The following is a 27,180-nucleotide window of genomic DNA, read 5'->3' on the forward strand; positions in this document are numbered from 1 at the left end:
TCTGACGAAGGCGACAACGCCGAAACGTTAGCCGTAATAAATTTTGTTAACAATCTTGGCTGTTGCTTAAATTCGACTATCAACATGTTGTTATTCCGTTCTTATGTGCAGAATACACCATAAGGAACACTGACACTTCTTCCAGGAAGTGGTAGATAATGCATGTGGTCATAATATTAATCGGTTGATGTTTTCATTGATGATCATTGAGTGCAGGAGGAGACTAAAGCGAAGTGAAAAGTTAGAGATTTTCAAAAATATTCCCGTAGAATTCAAAGTTTGTGGTTCTCAATAGTAGTGATACATCTACGTTACCCAAAGTTCCCATCATGTTTGCGCTTACATATGTAACGAAAAAAAAAACAATGCAAAACAATGATTAAAGGATATTAAAGTTAGTTAAAGTTAAAGTTTCTGGCGTTAATCAATCCGCTTGGGATGCGCCCCCACGTTCACTTCAATTCAGACTCTGTGGTCGACAAATTTGGTGCCAATTTGTCGACCACAGAGGGTTAGCTCCGCTGTGACTGCACGATCGAGGTGCGAAATTGCCCAGAGACAACCGAGCTTCTCATCCCTTGGATCGTTAAAGACATCACCCCACAAATTTGAGGTGGTACGGATTTCTGGTGGAGTATTCGTATACGGGATTGTAGATTATGGAGAGGGGGGTGATTCCGTCCATTTCTCCCTAAATGCCGTAAAAAAAGGGCCGGAAGATACGGCTTCGGGCGTTCTAATTATTATTTACTATTTTCTACAAGAAGTTCAATTGGAGCGACAGCCTTGTGCACGCGCCGCATCTTCCGGGCCGTTTTTTACGACAATTAGGAAGAAATGGACGGATTCACGCCCCTCTCCATAATCTACTATCCCGTATACAAATACTCCACCTGAAATCCGTACCACCACAGATTCGTGGAGTGATGCCTTTAATCTGGTACCTGACTTGTCTTGGAGGATAAAAACAATGACATGAGACATCGACTGGTCCCCGCCAATCATTGTAGGCTTCACATGCGTTCATAAACCTTGAACGATTCTGTATTCTGTGAGTGTTGTAATCAAGGGTTCCTCTTATATCCATAAGTCGCAATAAAATACATTCAATAATGAATTCTTAGTCATCAGATTTACAATCATTCCTTGAAGCTAAACCACTTGTAACGAACCAAATAAGACTTTGCTTTGGAACTCATACAATTTTGTGAGGAACGTAAACGTGAAACAGTGGTTTTCGTGAGGACCTTACCCAGGCTACTGTTAAATTGTGTCCAATAGAGTCTTGGGATAGAACAACTAAATGCACATAATTTCAAATGTAACCAAAGAAAGTGGAGAAATTGAAAACGATTATGACACCAGAAGTGGCTATTCATCACAAAACACTCTTCGAATGCATTACTAGACAAGAACAAGGTTGTTCGTCCGTCGCAAACAAAGAAAGAGAAATCAGCAGATCGTATTCCCGTCTGAACCATTAACGTTTTAACGCTCCCTTGTGACCTCTCAGGGACAATTATCTGTCTTTTTGTGCAGAGAAGACAATTATAAGAACTGTGAAGATAACTCATTGAGATACGTGCAATGTAGTGTTTGCAGCACTGAGCGTTATTGATGCAAATCTGATTGATTGATGACAGTGGAAAATAGAAATAGTGGATTGTCACCGACAGCTGAGAATTAGCACTTGGTCCGAAGAAGATGTTTTACTGCAACATTTGGAATCCACTACTTCAGCCGTGGACATTTGCAGACAACTTATACCTTTGTGCAACATGTGTTGGTGATTCCAGCTCATACGCGCAAGGATGAGCTGTTGTGTCAAATGCCCGTTGTAGAAGCTATATCAAAGTACGATGTAACAATTATCTCAACGGTCTGGAGACAGTATCAGTGCGTAAAAGAAGCTTTCGCTCAGAGTTCAGCAGAGGCGGCAAAACGTGCATACGTGTATATCTAGTTGATGGATATGCGCTCCAAAGTTACTAACAACATATGCAGAAGGATGAGTGTAGCTATCCGTGGATACCGTAATGGAATACTACAGAACAAAAAGGTACAAATAGAACGACCTTCCTTCGATGTAGCAGATGGATCAAATGACGTGTGCAGGGATACCTGAGGCAATCGAATCTTTGGAGGAGAACTGACGAAGTAATGACAGGTTTTCTTATGTTATTTTCAGAAAACAAGTAGATGATAGAATTGACTTGATGTGAGGATTAGCTAATAGTTGTTAGCTAGTAATATGTGAGGATTAATTACATTAGGTTAGTCCTTGCTCAGTTTTGCTTATTTTCAATTGTACGAGTGCCGTTTTGCGCCTTCGCTGTGTCTTGAAGGCAATCAGACCCCTTAGATACTCTTTTCCTTGCAATCAAGTCGGAACTTTCAAGTCCTTTCCCTGAGACAGTCACTATCCCGTAGGATCCATATGTCTGTTTAACCGTTGATGTCCTAGTGATTGGAAAGATGAGAAGTTTTGGGAGAGTTTGAAATGAGACGTTCCGGCACCCATTTTCTCTCCAGGCTCTTCCCTTTCCGTTAGTTCAGAAGTTGAGGTGTCTGAATACGAAGGTTAGATGATCAATCATTTGTGAGTTAATCCAGTGATAAGACTAATACACAGTTTAGAATAGTAGCGATGGGCTGGAAACGATCAGCTTATTCAAAACATTGAACATTGAACATACATGCGTCTCAAACTATACCAAAATCAGAAAGAGTAGAGTAGAGTATCGTCTCTCTGCATCTGAAATTATCCAGAACCTTAAATAACCTCGTTCCCGCTTTGCTTAACCTTTCGTCACAGCGCTGTGCCACTCAAACAATCTCGAACTCGTTTTGCTGCAAATTGATTAACCTCCACTTCTTTGCGCTGTAGCAGAAAACCTCTACTATGCTGGTCCAATCAACACTCGTTCGAACTCGTTTTCTCATAGTTTTGTTTCGTTCCTCGTAGATTCGCTGAACTCTTAAACCCACTTTATACCTCTTTCAGTCCACTTTTGCCCATTACAGGACAGAGAAAAGCTTGGGTCTGGCGGTACCCTACAGTAAAGTTAAAAAGTGCGATGTCAAGTGGAAGAATAATTGAATAGGTAAACTCTGCCTTACTGCCGTATTCAGTCGCTATCTACTCATTATGACATTCGCAACTCCGCACGTAGTCCAGTTGTGCAAACACACTAAGCACCTTAAATTTGCTATTCGATCGTTACTAACCTATGTTGATAGTGTTCCAAGTGGAACTTGTCGGTATCGTTGTGTTATTTTTGTTTGTTCTAGTTAATGCTTTCAGATAGGTAATTGTTATCTTTCTAATGGGCCCACAGATTGCATGCATCCTTTGGTTCCGCCCATCCCTTTCTAATTATTCTAGAAAACGGAAATGGGAACCGTTTTGGTTCCTACGAGAGACGTTAGAACGCTCCGCTATGTATCCGTTCTGGTCCCCTCAGCAACCTATTTATTGGTTACAGTTGAATAGGTAGTCCAGAACTCACCGCCTTGCGACCGCCGCGGTGCGATTGGATGCGACGCGTGTACAGAGGTGACGCGTTACAACTGAAATCGTCGTGAAAAAAGGAGTCTTTCACTCCGTTTTTTGAGGGAGAAGTGAGCGGAACCTTGATCCTGCAACCTATAAAACCTCTACTATCTCTTATCTCTAGCCTGTCCTGCGGTTTCCTTCACAACGCCAGATTCTTGGTGTGCTGAATTAACACACCAAGGCAGTAATTCTTTGATAGTTTAATTTTTAAGTAGAGATGAGTTGCGAGCAAACCATTCTCTGCCGCGGTTGTTAGACGGGTGATCTGAGTTACCACAAGCACCGCTCGTTTATGGGACGGCGACCCTTTAGTAGCGTCTGCTTCGACGGTACATTTTTATTAGGCAAAGGTATCTTCCATTTTTATTGACGCAGTACAACTAATTTTTATATTTATTCGTGGTATTTCGAAATGGATGGAAAGAACCGTGATTTTGAAAAGACAATAAATTTGCGACATTCCGAGTGTGACTAGGATCGATCAAAGCGAGGTGCTCCAATCTGTAATTCTGCCTTTTTTCTCCACCCAGATCAATAAATTGAGCCTTGTAAAAGTAGCAGTGATATGAGTGCCGCTCTCAGTACAAGTAATTCTCATCAAAGGAATTCTGGAAGTGGAAGGTTTTAGTAACTCTTGGTTTATCTAAGTGGATGTGAAGCATGTGGTGCTACCTTTCTTATTCCTGAGGTTTCTTTTATTTTTCATGTACTCACTTAACATTACCTTACCTTGCAATATGCACTCATACATCTATACTAGCACTGAAATTTCAAATCCGATTACGCTTGTTTTGATTATCTCTCCTGCTCACCACCGTAATCCTTATGCAACGTGTACTTGGACGTAGCCGATTGGACGATGCCGTTCGTGCGACACTGACATTATTCACTCTCTCCACTGAACATCGACCGGTGTTCCTCATTTCCAGAACACCTCCAACAATGGGTGACGATCCTTGCGAATGTCTTTTCAATCATGAGGCTGCCATGAGACGACTGCTCTCATTGGTGAGTTTTTCTTTTCAGATTTTTAACATCTTCGATCGATAACGGGACGCTCACACACTGTATTCTATGCGGCTCGCTTCTCTCAAAAACGACCAATGCTAATGGCGTTTAACGTAGTAAAGTACAAAATGTTTCGGGTAAAATGTAGTTAGGGAGGGAGGGAGGGAGGGGGCGCTCAGTGGCCCCTTTATTTCTCGAAATAAGTGATTAAATCAATCGGTGCTCTAAGGTCTAAGCATTAGTCTTAGAGCATCTATGACATTAAAACTAAAATTATTAAGAGAAAAATGTAGGCTAGAGCCTCGAGAAGTAAGGGTACCACTGAGTGCCATCCCACAGCAGCTACATTTTCCCACATTGTTTCAGGCCACATTCTCCTTTTCCACATATTATTATTTTTTGCCTCCACTCATCAAGTATGCAAAATTCAGTTTGTATTATCATGAGCAAGTAGCAAAATGTGTAGCGTTCTTAACATCAATCAGAGTGATACCAAGAGGCTGTGATGGGGAACAAAGCTATAGTAGGGTCAAAACGACGTGAAGCGCGGTCCAGTTGCGTAAGTGACTGCGCTCAGTAGCAGTAAGAATCTAGGGGGAGGCCTTGTCTGCACCATTCTTCGCTGTAGTTCGCAATGCTGTGGGTGTAGTTACTACATTAGGGGGTTTATGCCTCTAATGTACAAAATGTTTCGGTTATTGTTTAATGTGTATTAAGTCTGATTCAGTCGCAATGTAGGTGGCTCATTCGACTATTTTAAGCTGAAGAGCTTCATGCATGAATGAATACGGAATGTCTAACGTTAACCGTGAGAGTATCAAAGAAACCATTTATGAAGTCCTTATTCTAACACATGAAGTAGAATGGATAAACCGACCTAATGACGTTGTAGGTTTTTGCGAGTTACTGTTTAAATGCGGAGATGTATGAACTAGTCATCGTGGCAACTCTTCTTCGCTCTGTTTTGTTTCATTCAAAATCTTCCACGCCCTTAAAATAATTCCACTAAATACTTTGTACTAAGTGATTAGTGTGGAGTGATTGATAGATTCGCTTTCGCCTTTCAGTAGTGCAACTTTTTTTTCTCTCTTGCGCTATCGGATCTGCTTTTTGCTAGGTTCCGTCCTATCGAACAGCATTGACTCAATTCATCTTTTGTTGTCTTGAACACAGAAGAATTCCCTGAGTGAAATGATCTCGTTTAAAGCAAAGACCCTAGGGAAATGGCGAATATAAAGCAAGAAAAGAGATACCTTGAAACATTTTGGAAGTTACCAGGAAAAAACCCTTCTTGATTTACAATAACGTACAGGAGTCAAATGATCTTGTTGCTGTCCAAAGATTTCATTTTATTCATTCACTGTTTAACTTTTGGCTGCCACTTAACTTTGCCTCATGAGATCAAATCTCTCTATTCTTCAGCTTCGCGATACTCAGGACTATTGCACGGATTCAGAGTGTTTAACCGATGGTGGTCCTACTGCAATCGCCACAAATTCAATTTTGCTATGGACAATGTTGTGGGGATTTTTGGCTTTAGTTTTATTCTTTCTTCGTCCGAACTCGATGCGGTCGAATGGGCAAGGACTCGGCAAGCCTGGACCTAGTAACGATCGTCGTGTAAGTGTAGTACTTTTTCGTTTCTTTCGTTGCTGAATGAGCTAAATCGATGGTTGCCCTATTGTTGGTGTGTAGATTTGTTGATCTATTTCTTGATGTATAGAACATAGCACGGAGGGAGAATTAGACTGCACAAAATTGCGGCAAGGAATACGGCGCTCCTAGGCACCATACCACGAATCTGACGTGGTTAGGAAAACCATCGGAAAAGGAAGAGATGGGGCTGTAGATTGTGGGATCAGGGGTCCTTCCGCTCATTTCTCCCTAAACGTAAAAAAACGGCCTGAAAGACTCCTTGTTTCAAGACGTTTTCGGTTGCAACGCGTCACCCTTGTACATCCAATTGCGCAGCGATCGAAAACCGATGAGTTCTTCTCGACTGCCTATTCAGGTGAAACCAATGAATAGGTTGCTGAGGGGGCCAGAACTTATACATAGAGGAACGTTCTAACGTTTCTCGTAGAAAATAAAGTGGTCCCCGCGCGGTTTTTTAAGACGATTAGGAAGAGGTGAGCGGAACACCCTGATCCTGCAATCTACAACCCCATCTATAGCATTTCCTATTCCCTTACCGCGTTGAATTCGTGTTATCCTTCCTTTAAGCAGTTTTTGATCAGTTGAGTGGGTCAAAGTGTCTCATTCGCATGCAAATATGAAGGAATAGTTTTCTGCACAGCTTGTCCAACGTTACGTTAGGGAAGATTTCTGCAGACCACAGTTATATGAAGCATATACAGTTGCTTGAAACTTCTACAAATAACTTAAATATCGATTATCATACTGCTCATCATTGATTATCCGTACTCACATTCCATGCTGACAAAGCTTCAGTCTCTTCACCCTACTATTGTAATCTACTAGAGTAACTAGGGCCGTTGAGAAACAGTAGATCAAGGTTCAAACCGTTGTTGTTGAAAGAGACTACTCACTATACAGATAACAATGATGCCAAAATAGGACTGCTAACCTGTTTATGACCGGCTACGAGTTCATGAATCACAGCACAGATCGCATTATTATATCTGCGGGCAGGAATGTAGAAAGACTTAATATTCACATCCGCAGGTACGTATATTTGCAGAATGACTGCATTTAGTTTTCGATAGGGGAAAGCGGAGGACAGGAAGAACAGGGAGTGGATATGTTTGTCAAGAAATACAGAGAAAATACATGAGATGTTGTACACGGGCTCGTTCACTTAAGCTTGAATACCGACAACTATGTTTGGAAGTTCAAAAATAGATTTGTGAGTAAGGAACTGGAAAAAAGGCAGATACAATCTGAAATCAGAGTAGAATTCATGGACGGTGTTGTTGGTTTTCGCATGTACCCTTCTAGTTATTTACCGAATAATGTCAAAAAGTGGAGATAAGGGAGAGAATTTGAGGTCTCCATTTCCTCACCCACAGTACATAGTGGAAAAAACTGTGAACACGGTTCTATTCAACCAATGACTTCGGTAAGTACCAAAATTTGTCCCTCGACTGTATAACCTAAGCGAAAATAATAGGTATTATTTGTTTGTGATAAATCTTCTTGATACTAGTTAAAGTTGTGAATTTATTGATGCAAAACTTTTTGTTTTGTTCTGGACCTGAAAAAAAAAACTGAACATGGGAATGCTTGCTGCTGTGTTTTATATCTTTCATTCCGCTGGGTCTCGATTTTCCTGCAATATTTTTTCTCTTTGATTAGTTACTTATAAACTATTTATCAATTGTTTATTTGATGATTACTGAGCGTTATGAGTGCTTAGCAAATATTCTATATTTCAGGACAATCAACCTCCTCCGCCTGGAGTTATGTAATCACCAGTTATTGCATCTTCGTGACTTAAAACTTCAGAGCGTCCTTCCCAGACATATTCGCCTTGTACACACACTGTAAATATAATGCCGTCTTCCGTGATGCCTTTTTTCTTTTCTGCAGTAGCAAAAGGGACACAACTATCGTTTCTGTAATGCATACTGGTTTGATCCTCTGTCACGATGCAATTGATCGCATATCGGTTATGATTAGTTGCATTTTCTCTGTTTTTCCTGCTAGTAATCTTTCCTGCTTTTTCTTTAAAAACAGTTTTGCTGTATTATTGCCTATTTCCTCAGATTGGTAACTAAACAACTCATTCTTCTCACAAACCGGCTAGTCTAGTTACGAATGTGATTCGCTAGATTTGAAATCCACTTTCGTATAAATTTCTATTCGGCACAATAAATTTTTGAGGGTGGATGTTTTATTGTTATGCAGTACATAACTAATAAGTACACATATATTATTAGATTATTATATAAGAAATACATAGGTACAACGACGAAAACCCGACATAAGTGAAAAATCAGCGGAATTGGCTGAGGATCTAGTGACATCTTCAGATAACTGGCAACAAATCTTTTGAGGAAATCACTACATAAAGTAGGGGGTTACAACCTTGTCAGGAATTTCTCTGCGGTCCTGTGGTACTGCCGTGAAGTATTTCACATCTCTGGCGCCATCCTCAGCGATCGACAGTACGGCAGCTACATTCCCACATCGATAGCAATAATTGGGCGCTGAATTAAACATCAATACACTGGAATCACGTTATGTCGCTTACAGGCAGGATAAAATTCAAAATGCGTTTATCGTCGGGCTATAGAGAAGGGTTGGTGGTATGATTTTTCTAGCGACAAAAAAAAAAGGATTTCATAGCATAGTCGCAGTCCTTGCGCTTCATACACAATTTATACGTGATTAACACACATAATCATTGTACCATTGCCGCAACGCTGAAAATCCATTCAGCTGGAGAGGGACGGGGAAAATATATTCATATCAGCTATGAACAAATTTTGCGAACCAATCGATCCATCATTGTATGATTAAATTAGTGTTTTCATATACAAATACACCGATGCAAAGAATTGTGTTTACATATTTTTTGGACCCAATTAAACACTGTTTGAACAACACATGCTCGAAAGATTAATTTTTACGCGCATATACCAGCAGCAACGTTCTGACGTTCATTTGATGCTAACACAAAGTATTGTACTTAGATTGCTGGGACCTACCAGACCAAACAGTACACAACTGCTCATTGAACAGGTATCGGAATCCTTCGTCAACTAGCTGATGAGATCGGCATATAAGCTCAAGCCCGTTTGTGTGCAGGAAGCTCTTCGCAACGCCGCCACCGAATATCTAACAGTAGTGTGTGCGAATACACAATGAGAGGTAAGCCTAGTATGGCATAGAATGATTTGCTCACCCATCCAGCGCCTCGCTGACTCACAATCCACCCCTCCTCTCCTTCTTCTGGATCAGACCACATTAAATCGCATAATGGGCCCTATAAGCAATCATTAACAACAGAAAATGTTAATTCGTGCAGCGAAATTCGTTCACTTTTGTCGGGAGCTCCACGGCCCGATTTAGGCTCAACATTTTGTCAATCGATTTCACTTCTGGTGATAGGCCGCCATGTACACACAGTATCGAATCATCGACAAGCGCACCCACGGGCAAAACATCGAATACCTGCATAAACAAACTTTTTTTGGAAGGAAATCGATCTGCAGCAGCCTGCTCCATCCAAAAGTATCCTATTATTCAGTAACTAGCGTGTCATAATTATAAAATACAGAAGCCCAGTAAGAAAACATCTATGATAACTGTCTAACAAAATACATGAAAGGGGAGCATATTCATGCATATATCTTGTATTAACTCTAAAACATATCATATTTTAAGTTTTATTATTCATATTCACATAAAAATACATCTTCATTTCATTAAATTAGATTTTGACGTGCAAAAACCATAGTCAATATCAGCAAACACAAACTTTTGACTCGAGCAACTCTAATGACATTCTTATTAATCAGTAAACTTGAGACTATCGTTCCGATATTTTCTTATATTTACTTTATAGTAGCCGATCATTACCTCCATTGCTCCTTTCTCTTCAAAGGTGCTAACTCTATCAATCATAAATGTAATTCCACTATGAACCTTTCTCATGTATTCATTTCACCTCTTATCACTATTGGATTTTTTCGACGTCGCTTATATGTGGAATCGATTACTTACCTTACAACACCATCTGTAGACCAAAGAGTGGCCATACTTTTGAAGGCATTCATCGTAGAAACCATAAACGGAGGAAATCTTACGAGATTCATGATTGCCACGAAGAAGCGTCATGCGATCAGGATACCTAGGAAGTTGTGTGGAAAGTAATTTTATTGACTGATTAAGGGAAGGAAAAGGACGTCATCGGTCATAGCTTGGTGCTCCATGTCATAATTTGTTTGTATAGCTGTTTTACTAAATAAACAGTGACAGACTCCACTTTTTCAAACAATGAATTATCGCAACCACTTCATTGTCGCTCCGATGCCCGTTCAGACTTCATTCAATCCAGAAGTGGTGAAACTCAACAGACGACTCACACAGTTTCGACAGATGATAAAGGAACTAATGCCTTCTAAGCAGAAAAAGAATTCGCTGCGAGGAACGGAAAGCGACAACAGAACAGAGGGAACATTGCGCACTGTTCTTGACTTCTCGTTTTCCTTCTGACCCATATCAAGGAATGCGGAATGATGGAGGGAAGTGAAGTGAAAAATGAACACAATACTAAGAGGACCTTTCATATTTTGTGAAAATAGAGACACTCTTCAACAGATAACATATAAGAATACTATAAAAGAAAATGGATGGTTAAAAACTGGTTGTTAAAATCAACAGTGGGACCTACTTTAACAACAAGGCGAACAGAAGAGTTGCCGTTTCCAAGCTGTAGTATCCACGATCCACATAATCTCCCATAAACACATACTTTGTATGGGGTACTTCGCCTCCTTTAACAAGACGAAATTTGCAAAAGAAAAAAAATCTAAAATATGACAGAGAGAAAACTAGACATCTCAATTAAGTGATTCAATGTTAAATGACTTCATAACACACTGATCTACTGCACATCTGTATTCTTGCTTTTCACTCTTTCTCAACTAATGCTAATGAAACTAATGGACAAATTTGCCGCTGTTGATTCGTCATCCTTATTTTCAAGATTCTCAAAGTTATTGCACTTATTCTATTTGCTCCAGTGTTTCCCATGATCTACTCTTTAGCTCATTTGTGTAGTTCCTTCTCTGACTAGATTTTCTTCTGCCTGATTTTACCGCTGCATTTTAAATAAAGCATATTAGCTAGAGCTACTAGGTAATGGTAGAAAAAAATCTTGAAGGAGAAAGTGCACCAAGGAAAACAGCTAACGTTAATGGAATCAAGCGCTTAACTGCAGTAGAAACATGAGAGCTCTTTAAACTGGAAAGAGACTACTAGCATATTAAAACTGAAATGAATAAATAAAAGACGCGTGTACTGATTCCTTTAGCATAATAGTATATTCAATCATATTCGAGAGGTAATAATCTCGAAAGTTCTTTTCTGCCATGATGAATGAAGAAACTTTTCTTATCAAAAGCAACAAGCGACCAAACCTGTTCGAAACAGTTCAAGTAGGTCATAGAACTGCCCATGAATATCACCACATATTGTAACAGGAGTTTCCACCGGCACCACGTTTGGTTCACGTAGAAGCCGAGCAATAAGGCTGAATGTGAACGCCTTTTTTCGCTACTTCCGGGAGAATAACGTACCAGGTGCAAAGGGAGATCATATCCTCTTCAGGGAGATACTTGCATTCTCTAGCAATAGAAATCCATTCGTCAACGTTAACAGAACGTTTGCTGAATTGATATAAATTGTGGAATCAATATGTAGTAACAATCAAGTGCGTAACAACACAACATAACACAAAACCTGCTGACACAACGCAACGGATCCTCATCGAGCACTTTTCTAATTTCATTCGGTACTTCGCTATCGGAAGGCATGACGGTATACGTCGCATTCATGTTAATGTCGCCCATTGTCTAGACGTAATCCCAGCAGAACAAGAAATGGGCTGAAATATTTTTCAAAAAAAAAAAATACAATACAGGCTTATTTCAATCTGAAACTGCTGGAATGTAAAGCGGGAAAAAACATGAACACCGATAGTGATCTTCCGGCCACAACTCGACTAGAATGTGAAAAAAACGTTTTAATTCAAAAACAACGAAATTAACAATAACTTGAAATATTGACTCCTAAATGAAAAAACACCTTCGGAAGGTGAATTGGACTCAACTAGACATGAACACACGGATCAACAACAAAAATCTCGTTCGATAACTCGCTGACGAAAACAAAAATAAGACAAGCACTAGATGTCATACTGATCATTGAGCAATAAACATTGAAATAGAGAAACTTGCACTGGAAGTCGTACTAACTCAAACTATGAAAGTGAGGATATCAAACAAAGACTTGTAATCTGTTTACGAGAGAAAATTTACCTCTTTCAAAAAAGCTCAGAAAAGATCTGGTACACTTCGGAAAGCTAGCAACACCAAAATAAACACAACCACGGACTGATATAGGCTATGAAACGACTTTTGCAGTTCTATTTCAGCTTTCCGTAACCACTCCGACTTGCGCTGCGCGTACTGGTCGATCTTTCAAGGAGTATCCAATTTTCGAGACGTGCATTATATGTCCAGGCTCGGCTTTTGCATCCTAATGTTTTTTTTGCTAGCTATGAAGAATTAGACAACCATGAAATTGATATTGAGAAACGTACCGGTCCAGGTGGAACTTGAAATACGGCTTCGTGCAAATTAGGATCGAATTTTTCGCCGATTGGATTCACTGGATTTAATCCATGTTTCTTGAAAGTATTGAGTAAAACCGTCCTTGTCATAACTATCCCTTGATGAAGATCAGAAAGAGTTTTGTCCGCGCTCTTCAGTTGTTCTTCCTTTACAGAATCCACAGCAAGATCAAGAACATCGGCAACCTGAGAACACGTTTATTCCTTCACCAACTCAAATAAGAATAAACATAAGGACAACCTCTAACAGATCCTTGCAGAAACCTTGAATTGCGAAAACTTTGGCTTCCTCTGTCTGCTTGAAACCACGTTTCCGAACATTTTCTGTCTCAGCTAACGATCTCTGATATTTGTCCTTAAAAATCGCTTCATTCAGATAAAACATGGTGATAAGTTGAAAATCAAAAACGGTGGAAAACTGAGAATCAGTAATAGAAGATATATGAAGACTAAGGTTCGTAAAAGAATATTGTACGGTATGGCGAGTTGAAGCAGAACAGGAACGTATCGAACTTCGCTAAATTTGCCGATGTTATATAAATTCAGAAAAGTAACCGAAGCAATATTAATACTATAAATCAAGTTGCCAATGTGTTTACAGTACTGCGTACAGCTTTCACATGGTCAGATGAAATCGATCGATGGTCGACGGTGAGTGGCACATAATTCAATCATCCAGCAATGAATTTTTTATAAACAGTCACATGAATGGAAACACTCACGATACCTTCCAGTCCAACCCCTCATTGAGTAGTGCATCATACTCGGCTAATAACGCTTCGAAGGCAGGAATTGGGACTGCAAAGTCTTCCTTGCCTTCTTTCGATGCGACTTCCTTGACTACATCGAAGAATTCAGCACCTGTCAGAAGAAGCAATATTTAAGATATTTAAAGGTAGCATACCACAAAATTGGCGATGATGGGATCTCTGTAAGCCAATATAGAGCTCGGGTTGTAGATTATGAGTATGAGCGTGGCCGCGTTCAATCCCACCCAGTCGTCATGAAAAACGACGTGAAAACTTCCTTATTTCACACGAGGTTCGTCAGAAAGCGCTACCCTTCTACACGGTCCGGTCCCTTTAACAGCATATTATTATTATTATTAATTAGTTTTAGTAAGACCACTACTAAGGAGACCACATCGATCTCCGACAGCTCGCTTGTGGACGCGGCGCGTGTGCAAAGGTAAAGCACTTTAACGAACTTCGTAGGAATAAAGTCGTTTCCCAAGTTTTTCAGGACGAGTAGGAATTGGTGTTCAAACTCATACTCGTAATCTACAACTCTAGATTGTCCCAAAGAGACCCTAATATTGTCAATTTTGCAACATGCTCCCTTTGAAAGCCAAGCTTTTGCTATGATTAAATCTATGTAAAAAGTAGTAATTAAATCTTAATTTAAGGAAATTATTTTAATCAATTTTAGGGATGTAATAACTGAAAGAAAAACTATGTACAACGAAGAATAAAAAAAGAAACTAGATATACTAGATATACGGTAAAATTAATACCAGGCAATGACAGAACCGTAGCGTTCATGTACACTTGTAAGCCCAATGTTGCAGCAAGACCATTCTAATAAAAAAAAATGTTTTTCTAACAAAAACGCATGCTTTTCTAACACATAGCAGTTCACCTAAGCCTAGCCCTTCATTTAATCTAACCATACACAAAGTTGGGGTGGGTGAAGTGTAGCGGTTAGAGGTTCCGCTACCTGCACGATCGATCGAGGTTCGAATCCGCATCCGCCCTAGTGCTCACCGAGCCCTTCATCCCCCGAGGTCTACAAATTGGTACCAGACTTGTCTGGGAAGATAAAAACACTGACTTGACACATCTGCTTGCCACCGCAAGCCATTGTGTAGGCCAGTTACACGTTCGTAACCTCCATCCTTATCCTTTATACACAAAGGTGTAGAATTTACCATTAGCGTTGGCTTCCTGTTGGCTTTCGCTGTCAATTCTCAAGGAAAATATTAGTAAGATTACACCCGAAAGTAATTATCCAATGTTGTGTGCGAATTTACACGTAGCGTTTAGAGAAGTTCCCGAGCTTCTTTCCAATGGGCAGCGGCCCAGAAAGTTTACAGCTGAAACAGAAAGCCCAGAAAAAAAGTTTACAACTGTAAAAGTGGGAACGTGCAATGCATCCATCCCCAACTATCCCTTCAGCCCCTGCCGAAAAATCCCGCAAATTCATACAGCAAAAGCACTCCCTAGATTTGAGGGAGAGTAGCAAATTTCTATGTCGACGCTTACCACATTGCAGTCTTTACCTATCGGTGGGTAGATCCCAGTCACGAAAATTTCCCCAGAGCACAAAATTACAAAAGCAATTCAGAGGCTCATTTTGAAGAAATAGATGGAAAGAGTGAAATCAGTTGAGTCATACCCATATTTCCTTCAAACAAAAGGCTAATACCTACACCTAGATCATTAGATACACAGTTAAGCTCCAAAAGTGAACAGAAAGTTGGACTGCATAGCCGTAAACATCCGTATTAATACATTTGTAGGTTTTCATATACAGGATCGTATGCGGGTCGCATCCTAACTAATATTAGCGGACCGATTGTGTTACACGGTGCTACTATCACGGCAGTATGGCTATTCAGGTATGCGCAACGATTTGGGCTCTTTAATTTTGTTTTCGAATGCAATATCAAGAACTTCTAGATGAGACATTTGAGAGAATCTTTGCTCTCAAATATTCCGACATTCCTGGGTTTTTACTGCATGAAAGAATTGTCTATTCGCTTCGGTTCGCTCGACAGATGATCTGCATCTTATTCTTTTCTGAAGGAGTAAACTCTAGCAATATGTCTGCTAGCAATTAGCCTTTTATAGAAAAAAAAACCGAAAAGCGGCTTATTTGTGCAAAAAGTCGTGAATAGGACACTATAGAAGGACCTCAGAAAAGATCCAAACACTTTCAGACCGCTTCTACCATATGTCTTACACTGCATGACTATGAGCTCTATCAACACAACAGATATGGATCTGTATTTCGAGAAACAACAAATAAAAGAATGTTCTTTTGTGATCGCAGAGCACAAATATGGACTCGATTCACATTCAAAAAGGCAACAGGAGCAACGGTATTTTGGCTGGGCCCTCGTCTCAACTTTGATTGCCTAGATTAGAAATGGTAAAGACTTTTCCATGCTTTCGAAGCTTTTCATATAACTACACATAGAAAGGCATCAGTAGGCGCGAAAAAGAACAAAGAATATCTATTAACAAACTCTGTAGCTGGAAAAGATTGTCCTAGATGTGAAAGAAAGAAGGTAAGGATCGCGATATTCGTTTTCGGATATTGGACTACTGCTCTTCACATTCTTCCGTTAGATTCTCTGATTACAGCAAAACAAGCTAAACAAAGAGGGCATAAACAGAGATAGTTCTACAAACTACTTTTGGTAACTAGGAAATGGCATCAGAACTCTAGTTGGGCAACTGGACTGTTACTCAAGTGAGTGACTCCAGGGAAAGAAAAACTAGTAAGTCTGCTCTTACCGGTAAGTCGCTTCCCATCTCGCCTCTTTAGGTTAAACTTTGTACCACCTCCGTCATTTTCTGCATTGTTAGCTGATGTAGAATTGTACGAAACAGTAGCCAATGATGGTGGTCGAAATCTGAGAACAGGCCTGCAAAGGGCAAACGAAACTGTTCGGAGAAGTACGAATAAAGGAATCCGATCGAGAGGCTTTATTTTCCATTTCTCTGTTTTGACAAAAGTTACTGTAGGCAATACGATGGACAAAGTGGAAAATAAGAAAAAGGTGACGGAAGAACTCTAGTTATCTAGAAGGGTCCTAACTCAGGGATCTTTTACGGGTGATGTAAAATGAAAAAAAAGAGATATTTGATAATTGATCATTCCCGAATGAAAAGTTACTGAAGAAAAGTACTGAAAGAAAAGTACTGAGGGGAAGTAAAAGAAAAGTGATGCAATTCTAATTTTAGTTTGACTGAATGTGTACTAGTACTGAGGACATGGAGACGTACCTTGCATATGTTGCTCCGAAGAAAGACGAATTCAAAGCAGTTGTCCTGAACACAAGTCCACCGAGACGCCTGCACAACATCTTGAACAACATATTAAAAAAATTGTGGAGTTAATGAAGTAAACTGAAATGGTGAAGGCAACCCTCAGGACAGAGACAGCTTACACACACAGCACGCTTACATTCACGAAGATGAAGTGCTTCTTACCCTCTTAGAGAAATGAGAACAACAGCTTCGGAACAACAAAAGTCCTTAAGTACTTTGTGCGAAAACAAGAAAAAGGAAGAAAAAACAGGCGTAGGAAAATATGTTACGGACCATGCGTTGGTGACGTCCAATTAAATTGCGATGACCACTATCTGATGGTGGGTAGCCTTCCCCTGCATGATTCTGTGTTGTGTTGGTGCAGTGGTGCAGTAAGGTTTAGCGTGTTAAATAGAATAGAGAAAACCAATTGAGACGATAATTTTTCAGTCTAGCTTAGTGTGTGCACGCCGGTTTCGTTAAAGGTTCCGTTACGAAATGGAGCCGTGCGTTTATGCTTGCTTTTTCCTTTGGTCAAGATTTATTTTTATTCCTCTGCAAGTTTTTTTTTCAGGATGACTACAGAGGACGATGACCAGAAGGGGTATACGTGGGAGGCTGGATACGCTGACGGTTGGTCGGCGTTGGATATCACTAGATGTTTTGTGCTCCTAAACACATGATTTCGTAGGCTTGAACATCCGCGAAGTTTTGGAAGAAGATGAAGGCGGCTCGATTGAGAAGTCTATCGCCAAGCTCGTCGCTGATGCGCGGAAAAAACAACGGACACTTGAAAAGCCTACGAAAATAAGGCTGGGCATTGTGGGTTTGTGGGTGGTTTAGCCACAAATAAGTTGTTTATACAAATGGAGTCAGCGGGCATTCAGATGCGGTATGTCTATGTTTGTATTGACTGTTCTCGATCTATGACTAGTAAGGTGATGCCACCTTCTCGATTCTTCGTGACTGCGAAGGTATGAATAGCTACTCAAACTTGCATTCGTTCATGGTGTCGCTTGTAGCCTATTTTCACGCGATGCTACTTTATCCTATTCTTAGATAGTGAGCAATTTCCTGGATAGATTTTTCGAACAAAATCCTATTGCACAGGTCGGACTTATTTTGGTTAAGGACAAGAAAGCCGAACGTTTTGTCAGCCATACAGGTATGCTTCTTTTCATGGTCACTTTTCACCATTTATGACGTTCCTCGGAAAAGTTCTTGCATTTCAGGCAATATTCGCGCCTTAAAAGATAGCATTAATTCGATCAATGAAGCCATCTGTAGCGGGGATTTCTCGCTACAGAATGCTCTGCAGCTTGCATTAACAAATTTGAAGTAAGTGTTACGATATCATTTCCTTCTTTTTTTTGTGTGAAAATAACGAAAAGAAGTGGTTCTTTCACCCTCATGTCAGGTATAAACAGAAATGAAATTGTCTTGGACACTTTATGCTTTGAAAAAAGAAGTAAAAGCAATACAATGAACAGAAGGTGGTGTGTGTGCAATCCACGCAAGTCATGATGCCGCCGACAGGCAGGAAAACGTAGAGTCTATACGATTTCGGCTCGCACAGCATTTCGATCTGGAAATGCAGCAGCTGTATGAGTGGATGTCAGAAAAAAAAAACTGAAAAAAGATGGGAAAAATGTAGTTGGGAGAGAGGACCACCTAACCGCGCTCTTATTATTGGACGCTCTACCTTATTTTTTCTCTTAGTAATTTAGCTTACATATCATATATAATCTAGGACTAATGCTTAGTACTTAGGGCTTGGATTGATTTAGATATTTCCTTTCAGAACTAAGGGCGCGTCTGAGTGGCCCTCACTACCCACCTCACTCACCCATCTACACTTTACCCAACGATGGAATTCTTCAGGTGAAGGGATAGAATGGGAAACTCCGGGGATGTTGAGATTGTTCTGGATTTCACATCTAATAGTGCAAAGGCAAAATTTCCACGTTCGGAAAGCTGAGTATGGCAAATTCTTCTTTTCTAGGAAGTTGTCGAATTGATAAAACAATGTCATTTTATGAACCATTTGGGATTTTTTTTATTTATGCAAACGTTGTGTTATACGTACTAACCCTCCGATCTTATCTGCAGATATCTTTTTTTTAATTTTATTTTTCTACCCATACAGTGTAACATCCAGAAAATCTAATTGGTCATTTTTCTCGTGAAATGATTTTCCTTAAGACTATTGTTTCAGAAGCTTACCTGGTCACGTCTCTCGAGAGATTATTGTGATAATGGCAAGTTTATCCACAGTAGACCCCGGGAATATATTCTCCACTTTTGAGGTACTCTGATATTATTGCGGATCGGGGTCAAGGTATCTGAGAAGAAATTCTTTATTTCAGATCTTAAGAGGGCACAATATCAGATGTTCGGTGATTGGCCTTAGCGCAGAGCTTTTCGTATGCAAGCAGTTGGCAAAAATTACAAATGGTATTTTGTTTCTTACTACAAGTCGTATTCCTTTCTAAATATTTTTATTTCTAGGACGGTATGACATAGTGCTTGATACAGATCATATGGAGATGTTGCTATACCAGCACACTGCTCCTCCTCCGTCTACGAAGGCTGCAGAGTGCAATGCTATTCGCGTTGCTTTTCCTCCTCATGTCAGCATTAAAGAACGTTCATTCTGTGTATGGTAAGGCGTTTTTCGTTCCCTTCTCTGTCTAGCTGATCCATCAAATTATGAAGTCGCGAATTCTCAGTGCTATTTAGGAATCTTCTTGTTACGTATGCCCAACTCATTGAATTGGTACCACTGTATCAAATTTATGGGTAAAATTAGTACCTAAAGCGATGTAGTAGTCATGAAGCGGATGCGGGAATTTTTATTTTAAAAAACCCAGCATTAGCGAATTCCAATGGCAGATCACGTTCAGTTTAATGATCTCAGATGGAGCTGAGGTAGCTGCAATACGCAGGTTCCGAGACGTATTTGGAAGGTGTCACAACAGAAACGCGAAGCACTCATTACGGATATGGAAAACGGATCAGGAGTAGCAGACTGACTAATATACCGACGATCCATGTCTTTGAACCTACAAGACTGATTGCTTGCAACTGCGTAAAGTGGATTAAAGATGAAATTACGAGATAGAGGATCTTTTTGCACTCGCAAGGCTAATGAAATCCGCTTTACTCGGTTTCATTTCGTATTCCATAGGTGTAAAGATTTGCTTCGTCATTCGAATTGATGTGTTTGATGCTTCTGACCTTCTACTAGTGGATTTGAAAAAGTGTGTTGCGTTTCCACGGTGATACTTGTTAACTACGTTCTAGTTTTTACCTGCTGCAGCTATGGACACAACTCCAAAAATTTCCGCGCTCCTAGTCGACGGTTCTATGTATGCGCGTGGGTAGAGCCGCTTCACTACAGTAGATATAAAGGATAAAGTTTCTGGCGTTAATCAAACTGCTTGGGATGCGCCCCACGTTCACTTCAATTCAGAGTCGTTTGAGGTTCACGAACGTGTAACTTGACTATACAATGACTTGCGGTGGCTAGCCGATGTGCCACCGCAAGTCATTGTATAGTCAGTGTTTTTATCCTCCCAGACAAGTCTGGTAAAATTTATCCACCCCGGAAGGATGAAAGGCTTGGTGAGCACTAGCGCGGATTCGAACCTCCGATCGATCGTGCAGGAAGCGGAACCTCTTACCGCTATATATATATATATATATATATATATATATATATATATATATATATATATATATATATATATATATATATATATATATATATATATATATATATATATATATATTTATATATATATGACTGCATTTTCTACGAGCATATAGTGATGTAATTGTCTCTTATATAATGAATGAACCGTATGCAACCTGTCCTACATTTGCAGCCATCCGATGTCTTCCCCGCTGTCGACAACTCGTGGTTTTCTATGTGAACAATGTGGGGCACGCCATTGCTCGTTGCCAGCGGAATGTCGCGTCTGTCGACTTACTCTTGTTGCAGCACCTCAGCTTGCTCGTGCGTTTCGTCATTTGCTTCCTCTGCCTGCATTCGTTCCTACTCCTGTCTCAGAAGGGTTAGTGGTCAATTTAAGATTCATTGTAGTCTTGAGACAACATTGTCCTTTGTTTTCAGAGAATGTATGGCATGTGAACGTCCCTTGACTGAGGAAGGTTTTGCATGCAAGTCTTGCGCAGGACTTTTTTGCTTTGACTGTGATATACTTCTTCACGAAAGCCTTCACGTTTGTCCTAACTGTTTATGATTAGTTCGTTACCAACGGGAGGATATTAGGACGTTTCTAAACGTCTTGCGAGTTGGCAGCTGCAAAGAACTTATTTGGACATGAAGAAAATCTAACCCCTCGAGTACGGTGGATGAGTTCCTTTGCATGCCGTCATGCTATGGTTCTATCATGCAACCAAAGGTGGTAGGTATATTTCACACCATTCCGCACCTTGTTGATGTGAGAAGTTTTCAGCTTTAATTTGTTTACGAAGCTAATGCTTCATTCTTGGTGTACTTTAACATTGTCATTCACCATCGCTGCATAGTTCGGCTCGGCGTAATTTCTGTGCATTTCTTTGCTCCCCGAATTGTTCTCTACTCTTTAGGCTAGTATTTTAATTTTGACGAGTATCATTGCTCACCGTGTCCCTCCATGTTTTAAAATAAAGAGGCGTACTTTTCAGAATGAAGGGTTTTAATTCGTGTTATTGTAATCCTGTTTGCACTTGGTACACAATACTCTAAACATACATTTTTGGCTGACAACGGAAAAGATCTTCAATTCCCACTTCTCTGTTTGCATAAGTTATTAGTTATGAGAGTCAATGGAAATAAGCCGATGCCGTTACATCAAAGTTTCGTAATCGTAGAATATCCCGAAAAGTGAAAAATACAAAATGAACTGGAGAAGTAGTGAGGTCGCAACGATGTTGGGACATTTCAGAGGAAAATGTAGTGGTAAGATTAGTAGGGAGAGTGAATGGTATATAAGTATAAGTGAAGGATACAAGGTATATAATCGAGGACAGTCGCTAACGCAACTGTTCGTGCTTCATGTCTTTTTAACCCAACTATAAGAACGAGAGAGTAGGAAATGAGTTGGGTACCTTTAGCAGTTCTTAGTGGAGTTATTGTTTCGCGTTTTGTTTTTCATAACTTAACCTCTTGCAGCTTTGGTTGATTGATACCGTAAACTGAAACGGAGTATAAGCAGCTGAGCTGTAATACCGTCACCCAAAGGAAACAAGCGGCAACCAGCATGAAGACAAGATAAACTTAACGTTGGGTGTGCGCTGTGGGTCTCGCTATTAGGATAAGCTCTTAGAAAAATATAATAAGAAATACAAGATCAAGGTTCCAAAGCATTGCAACTTGCAAGCTGCGAGTTCTATTCCTCCCATCCCTCTATTTTCTTCCCTTTCGGCGGGCGGATGTTACAGACTATACATCTGAGCCCATCCTGTTTGATCTTCATTTGGAGCATAGAACTACCCATCTGTCGCTACCTATAATTTACGAAGCTTACGTCTCGATAGACCTCAATATCAACGCCAAGTGCCCTTAGATCTTCTTTTGCTAATTCCGTTCGGAACCTTCCTTCATGACTGAGAGACCTTATTCATTTTGATTTTGGAAGCATTCTCAAAGCGATTTGGTTAAGGCAAACTGATGGTCTCCTGATAATGTGACCAAAAAACCGAATACTGTTTTCTGCATCTTTAAAGGTCGAGAAAAGATGTAGATGCTCTGTTGTTGTCATCCCCGATGCAGCATATCCACTATTACGTAAATTCGTCTGTTATTGCACAACATTGGCCAAAAGTAGCGAAGCATCCGTTTAAACAGCTTTATTTCCATGTATTGAGCTCCTAAATTACCATTGACGGGGCTGCCGGCGTCTCCGATGCATACATCATGATGGAATGAATTGCGGAGATTTTGGCTCACAGTTCAACTTCGTTGGCGATAGGGGTCAACTACAGACAATTGCTTTAAGAATCGAATGCACAACTAGCTTGAGCACATTTTTGCTGAATAACCTCTTCGTTAGCTGCCGTTGTTCTTCAGTATACACAACCCAAATAGCACAAGTCATTCACAAGTTCATTAGGTTGTATGTCAATGCTTATTCCGTTGCGGATCTTGAGAAAACCTACATCCTTTTCAGGGCGGAATCGCAGTCCATACGTTGCAGCTATTTCCTGTTCACGCTCACAACTGTTGCAAGTCCTTCCTTCTTTAAGGCGAATATATCTTCATCGTTGGCGCACTCGAGATCCACCAAGTGACGCGCAGACGATGCTAAAACGACTTCGCCAGGACACTGCTCAACTGTTCTTCGCATTACATCATTCACGGCAAAGTTGAACAAAAAGGGCCCGCCACGGCCCCTTGTCTCACTCCATTTTTTTACATTGAACGGTGAAGTACATTGGGCTTATGTTGTAACCGCTGTAGTCGTTCTTTTATCCATGCAATGAATTAAGCATACGAGACTTTATGAACTTCCATCAGCGCAATGTGCGCTGAAAAGACGGCCTCGACAAGGCGAGTCGAAAGCGGCCTCGAAATACAGAAAAGCCAACTCTATAGGCTCTGAATACCGCTGCTACCTCCACCATGCTCCTGACAATTAAAAAAAACCGTCAATCTTTGGTCGAGCAAGGCGAAAGTTGGCTTGTTAATCGCTTAGCACGTTGAACAGCAGGAAAGTTGAAAGCGGTTCGAAACCCAGAAAAGCCATAGTCGGGTCAAAACGACCTGAAGCCGTATGCAGTTGCGTAAGCCGTTGCGCTCAAGGAAGCGCAGTGGAGGGAAGCTGTTGGGATCGATGGTGGATCCTCGCTCATCGCTGCAGTCAGGGTGAAGCTAGCAATGGTCCTTCCTCGATCTCAATCGTTAGCTCCACTGCGCTACTTCGAACTGCAGCCTCAGGTCCTTTCGACCCGAAATATAATTGCACAGTTTTCATTCATTCCCCTGATTATGAACTCCGGGTTAATTGTCGACGAAACCATATTCCGTGGCGGATAGCTCTTTGTGGAACGGATTCATGATCTAAAAATCTACGAGTCAGGTATTCTTTTCTCGATCTGTATTGAACGGATGATCTTCGCATTGTCACGAATCCCAAATGGAGAAGGAGATTCCAGCAATTCTACGCTAATTCCATCGTCTTTCACAATCTTCATTTTTAAATACAGATCAGAACATCTGGCTCGGTCAGTGTTTCTTCGCTGACTGCGGTGTATGGTGGCCGACGACCTCTTACGTTTCACCAAGGTGTTGAAATGTTCTTCCCAGATTAGCAGGGATTCCTCAGCGAATTCGTTGGCAGTATTGAGAACGGGTGAACACTTCAATTGTGCTCAATACTGCCAACGGAGTCACTCTTCACTGGTCCTGCCTTAGCAGAATATAGGAAAGGGTTCTTGTACTCTCACACACCTTTTTGCACTCCTCCGTTCTTGAAATCCACTATTCCTCAGCATCACTCTTTAGTTGTCGACACAGCCTCTTTCATATTCTGATGTCACCTCTTCTCGTGGCTGAGGTCAACAGTGGTGCGGGTGACACATACAAAGTAAAGGATCACGGATAAAGTGCACGGTGTTGATCAGTCCCTGCGAGGATGCGCCTACGCGTTCAACTTCTTCTCAGAATCGTGTATAGCTCTGGAATGACCTGCGGAGGCGAGCCGGAGTCTCAAGCCAGTGTTTTCACCTAAAAAAGTATGGTACCAACTTATCCACCGCGGAGGGATGAAATGCTTGGTTGGCAAAGCTCTCACCAACTGCGACATGTCCGCCCACATGCGCAGAATTGTACGTGAATCTTTCACCCGCATACGCAGAGGCGAACTTGTTCCTCATCGTCAAAGGCTGGAGCATTTTCTTTGCTGCATTTTGAGCACATCTAATAAGGTTGCTGACATCATCCAGTCTCTTCTTGGTCCGTAATCCAATATTGATCAACACCTGGTAACAATTTTTTTCTGCATTCATCGTCTTTCAAACCTGCCAAGCCGACCATCGGTTGATGTTGAACTCCAGGACTCCATTTGTGGAACCGTACCACTAAGTCGAGAAGAACTGGGGTTGTCGGAATCAAATGCGACGTCTCACACAACTCTAGATTTTTGGATTTCTGACTAAGGGACGTTCTCTGTCAGAACGTAATCAAGGTGAAGCTGATGAAATGGCATCTTCCGCTTTCGCTGCTCTTCTGGCGTTAAAAGGATTGTCCCCCGCCAGGTAAGCTGATGGCATCGATGATTTCTCTTGAACGTGGACATAACGAAGTTCGTCTACTCACAAAGGTCTATCAGACTACTCCCCTTATCCGATCCTTGCTCCGTGGGATAGAACAATTTTCCAAGATTGTTGTTGAAGCCCCATCTTTGAATTCGCATCAATACCGAATATTACCGCCTACTGGCTTGGTATCTTGGATATCAACGCATTGATTCATATATTCTTCCCTCCAATCCATCCTGTTGAGCAAAACCCGCACAGATCTTGATATGGTGCTATTTCGTTTGTGATCGCAGTGCACTCATTCTTCCTGCCCATTTTTGGACTTTTGGCGGCGATCCGAAATGTTACGCGTCTTTGATCTCGGACTCGAACGATAGTAGCTTCTGCCTCTATTTCCTAGTTTTGATCTTCTTTGATCTTTGAGTAGTTTTGATGACTTATTCTACGGTGTGCCCCGAAAGGGATGAAGAGTTTAGATATTGCGAGACTATCTAGATGCTCCTTGACCCGAACACATAGTGGGCGCCCTGTTTCCTCTATGTAATTGTCACCGCACAACCTACACGTGGTACGATACACCACTTCTGATATCATGCAATCCCCTCTCTGCCACACGGTCAAACAAGGCAGCTGGAAGTAGTGCAGAATCGGTCATACGCGCGATTACGTATCACTTGACACTCGAGGTTCGCTGGTGGTATTTCCACAACCCTCACGCCGTTCTGTAGACCCGCTTTTCGCCGACGGCTCTGTACCGCTCTGCTCATGTCGTCAGATATGTGAGGTAAGCGGAATTTTTTCTAGTCCGTCCACTACGTTGGATATTCGAGGTTTTCGTGCTTGAAGGACTGTCGAACATGGGCATTTCCTCACTATTATAAATTATATTTCACTACCATATTTCACCCCTATATTTCCTCTCTTTTCTATTTCCTACACACAACTTTACTTGCTGACAGTGATTAGAGGCGATGAATAGCTCGATCCCGCCGGAATCTTTATTTTTGCAAACCCGAAAAGAATTACTGAGAAAAACATTTCACTGGGAACTTTTCTAAAATTGTAGTGAGAGGATTGTTCCCCGTATATAGGTGTTATTTAGATGTCATTTTAGCTATTAGCAGGGTCCTGATTGGAAATTACTGCTGGACTGGTTGGATTTTGTTAGGTTGAAGTAAACATGGTTAACGGACTGAAGAAGAAATGGAGGAGGACAGTTGTGTTGGCCTTTTGTAAATGAAGATTTGCACTATAAAGCGGTGAAATGTCCTTTTTAGGGACCCTACTTATGGTTTTCTTGAAAGCTAATTGAGAAAAAGTTGAATGTTTTAGCAAATCTTATCAACTTTTTCGCAACTTGCTTTTAAGTGAACGGAAACCAATTGGAAGGTAGTAAAAATGAATTCTGATAGGGAACATCCTCCTCTATTGCACTCTTCAAATCTAATTCAATTTTTAGACCACAAGCTAAGTTATTGGACTTTGTTCGAAATCATACAGATTTTGACGCGCTGACGAAAATCTGAAATTTCGCACCTTTTCTCGTTGCCAGGTTACGGTAGCATAGTTGAAAAACTCGGTGCCATATTTTGTAGAGAATCAAGAAAAATCCTTGACTACAAACTCGAAAATTTGAAGGAAAATTTAGAGTTTTTCTCAACTAGGTTTCAAAAATAAAACTGGTAAAGTGAGAAGCATCAAACATTGTACGAATATAGACAGAATCTCTCTCTCTACAATTCTGCAAGAATTTTTCATGAAATTCACTTCTAGCGTCGTTATTCAGAAATTTGTGGAGTTTAACGACGCTAGCAACTTTGTACTAGTTTTATAACTAATACCGGCTGTAGATGTCTTTTTTTTCGCTCAGTAGCTGCTCCGAAATTGCTTTTTTTGGGTGACGATAAAAAATACGTCATCGTCGGATGAGAAATGTGCTCTTCAGATGCTCACTGTTTAGATGTTCCTTTCAAAAGAGTACGTAATGTATTTAATTG

At 40.7% G+C, this 27,180-nt stretch overlaps 4 protein-coding genes across 8 annotated transcripts; 2 read left to right on the forward strand and 2 right to left on the reverse strand.

Moving 5' to 3' along the window:
- Positions 1-4,381: 4,381 nt before the first annotated feature.
- RB195_009695 (uncharacterized protein) lies at positions 4,382-7,992 on the forward strand (the record flags this gene model as incomplete). Its single annotated transcript, XM_013450624.2, has 3 exons — positions 4,382-4,564; positions 5,987-6,184; positions 7,960-7,992. 3 exons carry the CDS (start codon positions 4,382-4,384, stop codon positions 7,990-7,992), a joined length of 414 nt encoding a protein of 137 aa, XP_013306078.1.
- A 25-nt stretch (positions 7,993-8,017) lies between these two features.
- Positions 8,018-12,102, reverse strand: RB195_009696 (uncharacterized protein; the record flags this gene model as incomplete). Of its 3 annotated transcripts, none has more annotated exons than XM_064190360.1 (10): positions 8,018-8,065; positions 8,612-8,733; positions 9,235-9,364; positions 9,432-9,512; positions 9,569-9,700; positions 10,253-10,379; positions 10,923-11,025; positions 11,671-11,783; positions 11,830-11,919; positions 11,993-12,102. In XM_064190360.1, 10 exons carry the CDS (start codon positions 12,100-12,102, stop codon positions 8,018-8,020), a joined length of 1,056 nt encoding a protein of 351 aa, XP_064047942.1. The 3 variants fall into 3 exon arrangements, with proteins under 3 accessions (XP_064047942.1, XP_064047943.1, XP_064047944.1); XM_064190361.1 differs by lacking the exon at positions 8,018-8,065 and adding an exon at positions 8,468-8,560; XM_064190359.1 differs by lacking the exon at positions 8,018-8,065 and having other exon boundaries at positions 8,588-8,733.
- A 580-nt stretch (positions 12,103-12,682) lies between these two features.
- RB195_009697 (uncharacterized protein) lies at positions 12,683-16,986 on the reverse strand (the record flags this gene model as incomplete). Of its 2 annotated transcripts, none has more annotated exons than XM_064190362.1 (6): positions 12,683-12,790; positions 12,855-13,070; positions 13,126-13,239; positions 13,612-13,745; positions 16,403-16,533; positions 16,895-16,986. In XM_064190362.1, the coding sequence occupies 6 exons, from the start codon at positions 16,984-16,986 to the stop codon at positions 12,683-12,685; spliced, it is 795 nt and encodes a 264-aa protein (XP_064047945.1). The 2 variants fall into 2 exon arrangements, with proteins under 2 accessions (XP_064047945.1, XP_064047946.1); XM_064190363.1 differs by having other exon boundaries at positions 16,895-16,974.
- Positions 16,987-17,416: 430 nt separating this feature from the next.
- On the forward strand, positions 17,417-21,183 carry RB195_009698 (uncharacterized protein; the record flags this gene model as incomplete). 2 transcript variants are annotated; one of them, XM_064190364.1, is made up of 12 exons in its annotated part: positions 17,417-17,424; positions 17,493-17,551; positions 17,610-17,740; positions 17,806-17,892; positions 17,978-18,083; positions 18,151-18,256; positions 19,134-19,224; positions 19,285-19,372; positions 19,427-19,580; positions 20,806-20,858; positions 20,922-20,994; positions 21,054-21,183. In XM_064190364.1, the coding sequence occupies 12 exons, from the start codon at positions 17,417-17,419 to the stop codon at positions 21,181-21,183; spliced, it is 1,086 nt and encodes a 361-aa protein (XP_064047947.1). The 2 variants fall into 2 exon arrangements, with proteins under 2 accessions (XP_064047947.1, XP_013306081.1); XM_013450627.2 differs by having other exon boundaries at positions 20,806-20,994.
- Positions 21,184-27,180: the final 5,997 nt, after the last annotated feature.

Source organism: Necator americanus, chromosome III, assembly GCF_031761385.1.
Source record: "Necator americanus strain Aroian chromosome III, whole genome shotgun sequence".
NCBI lineage: Eukaryota > Metazoa > Nematoda > Chromadorea > Rhabditida > Ancylostomatidae > Necator > Necator americanus.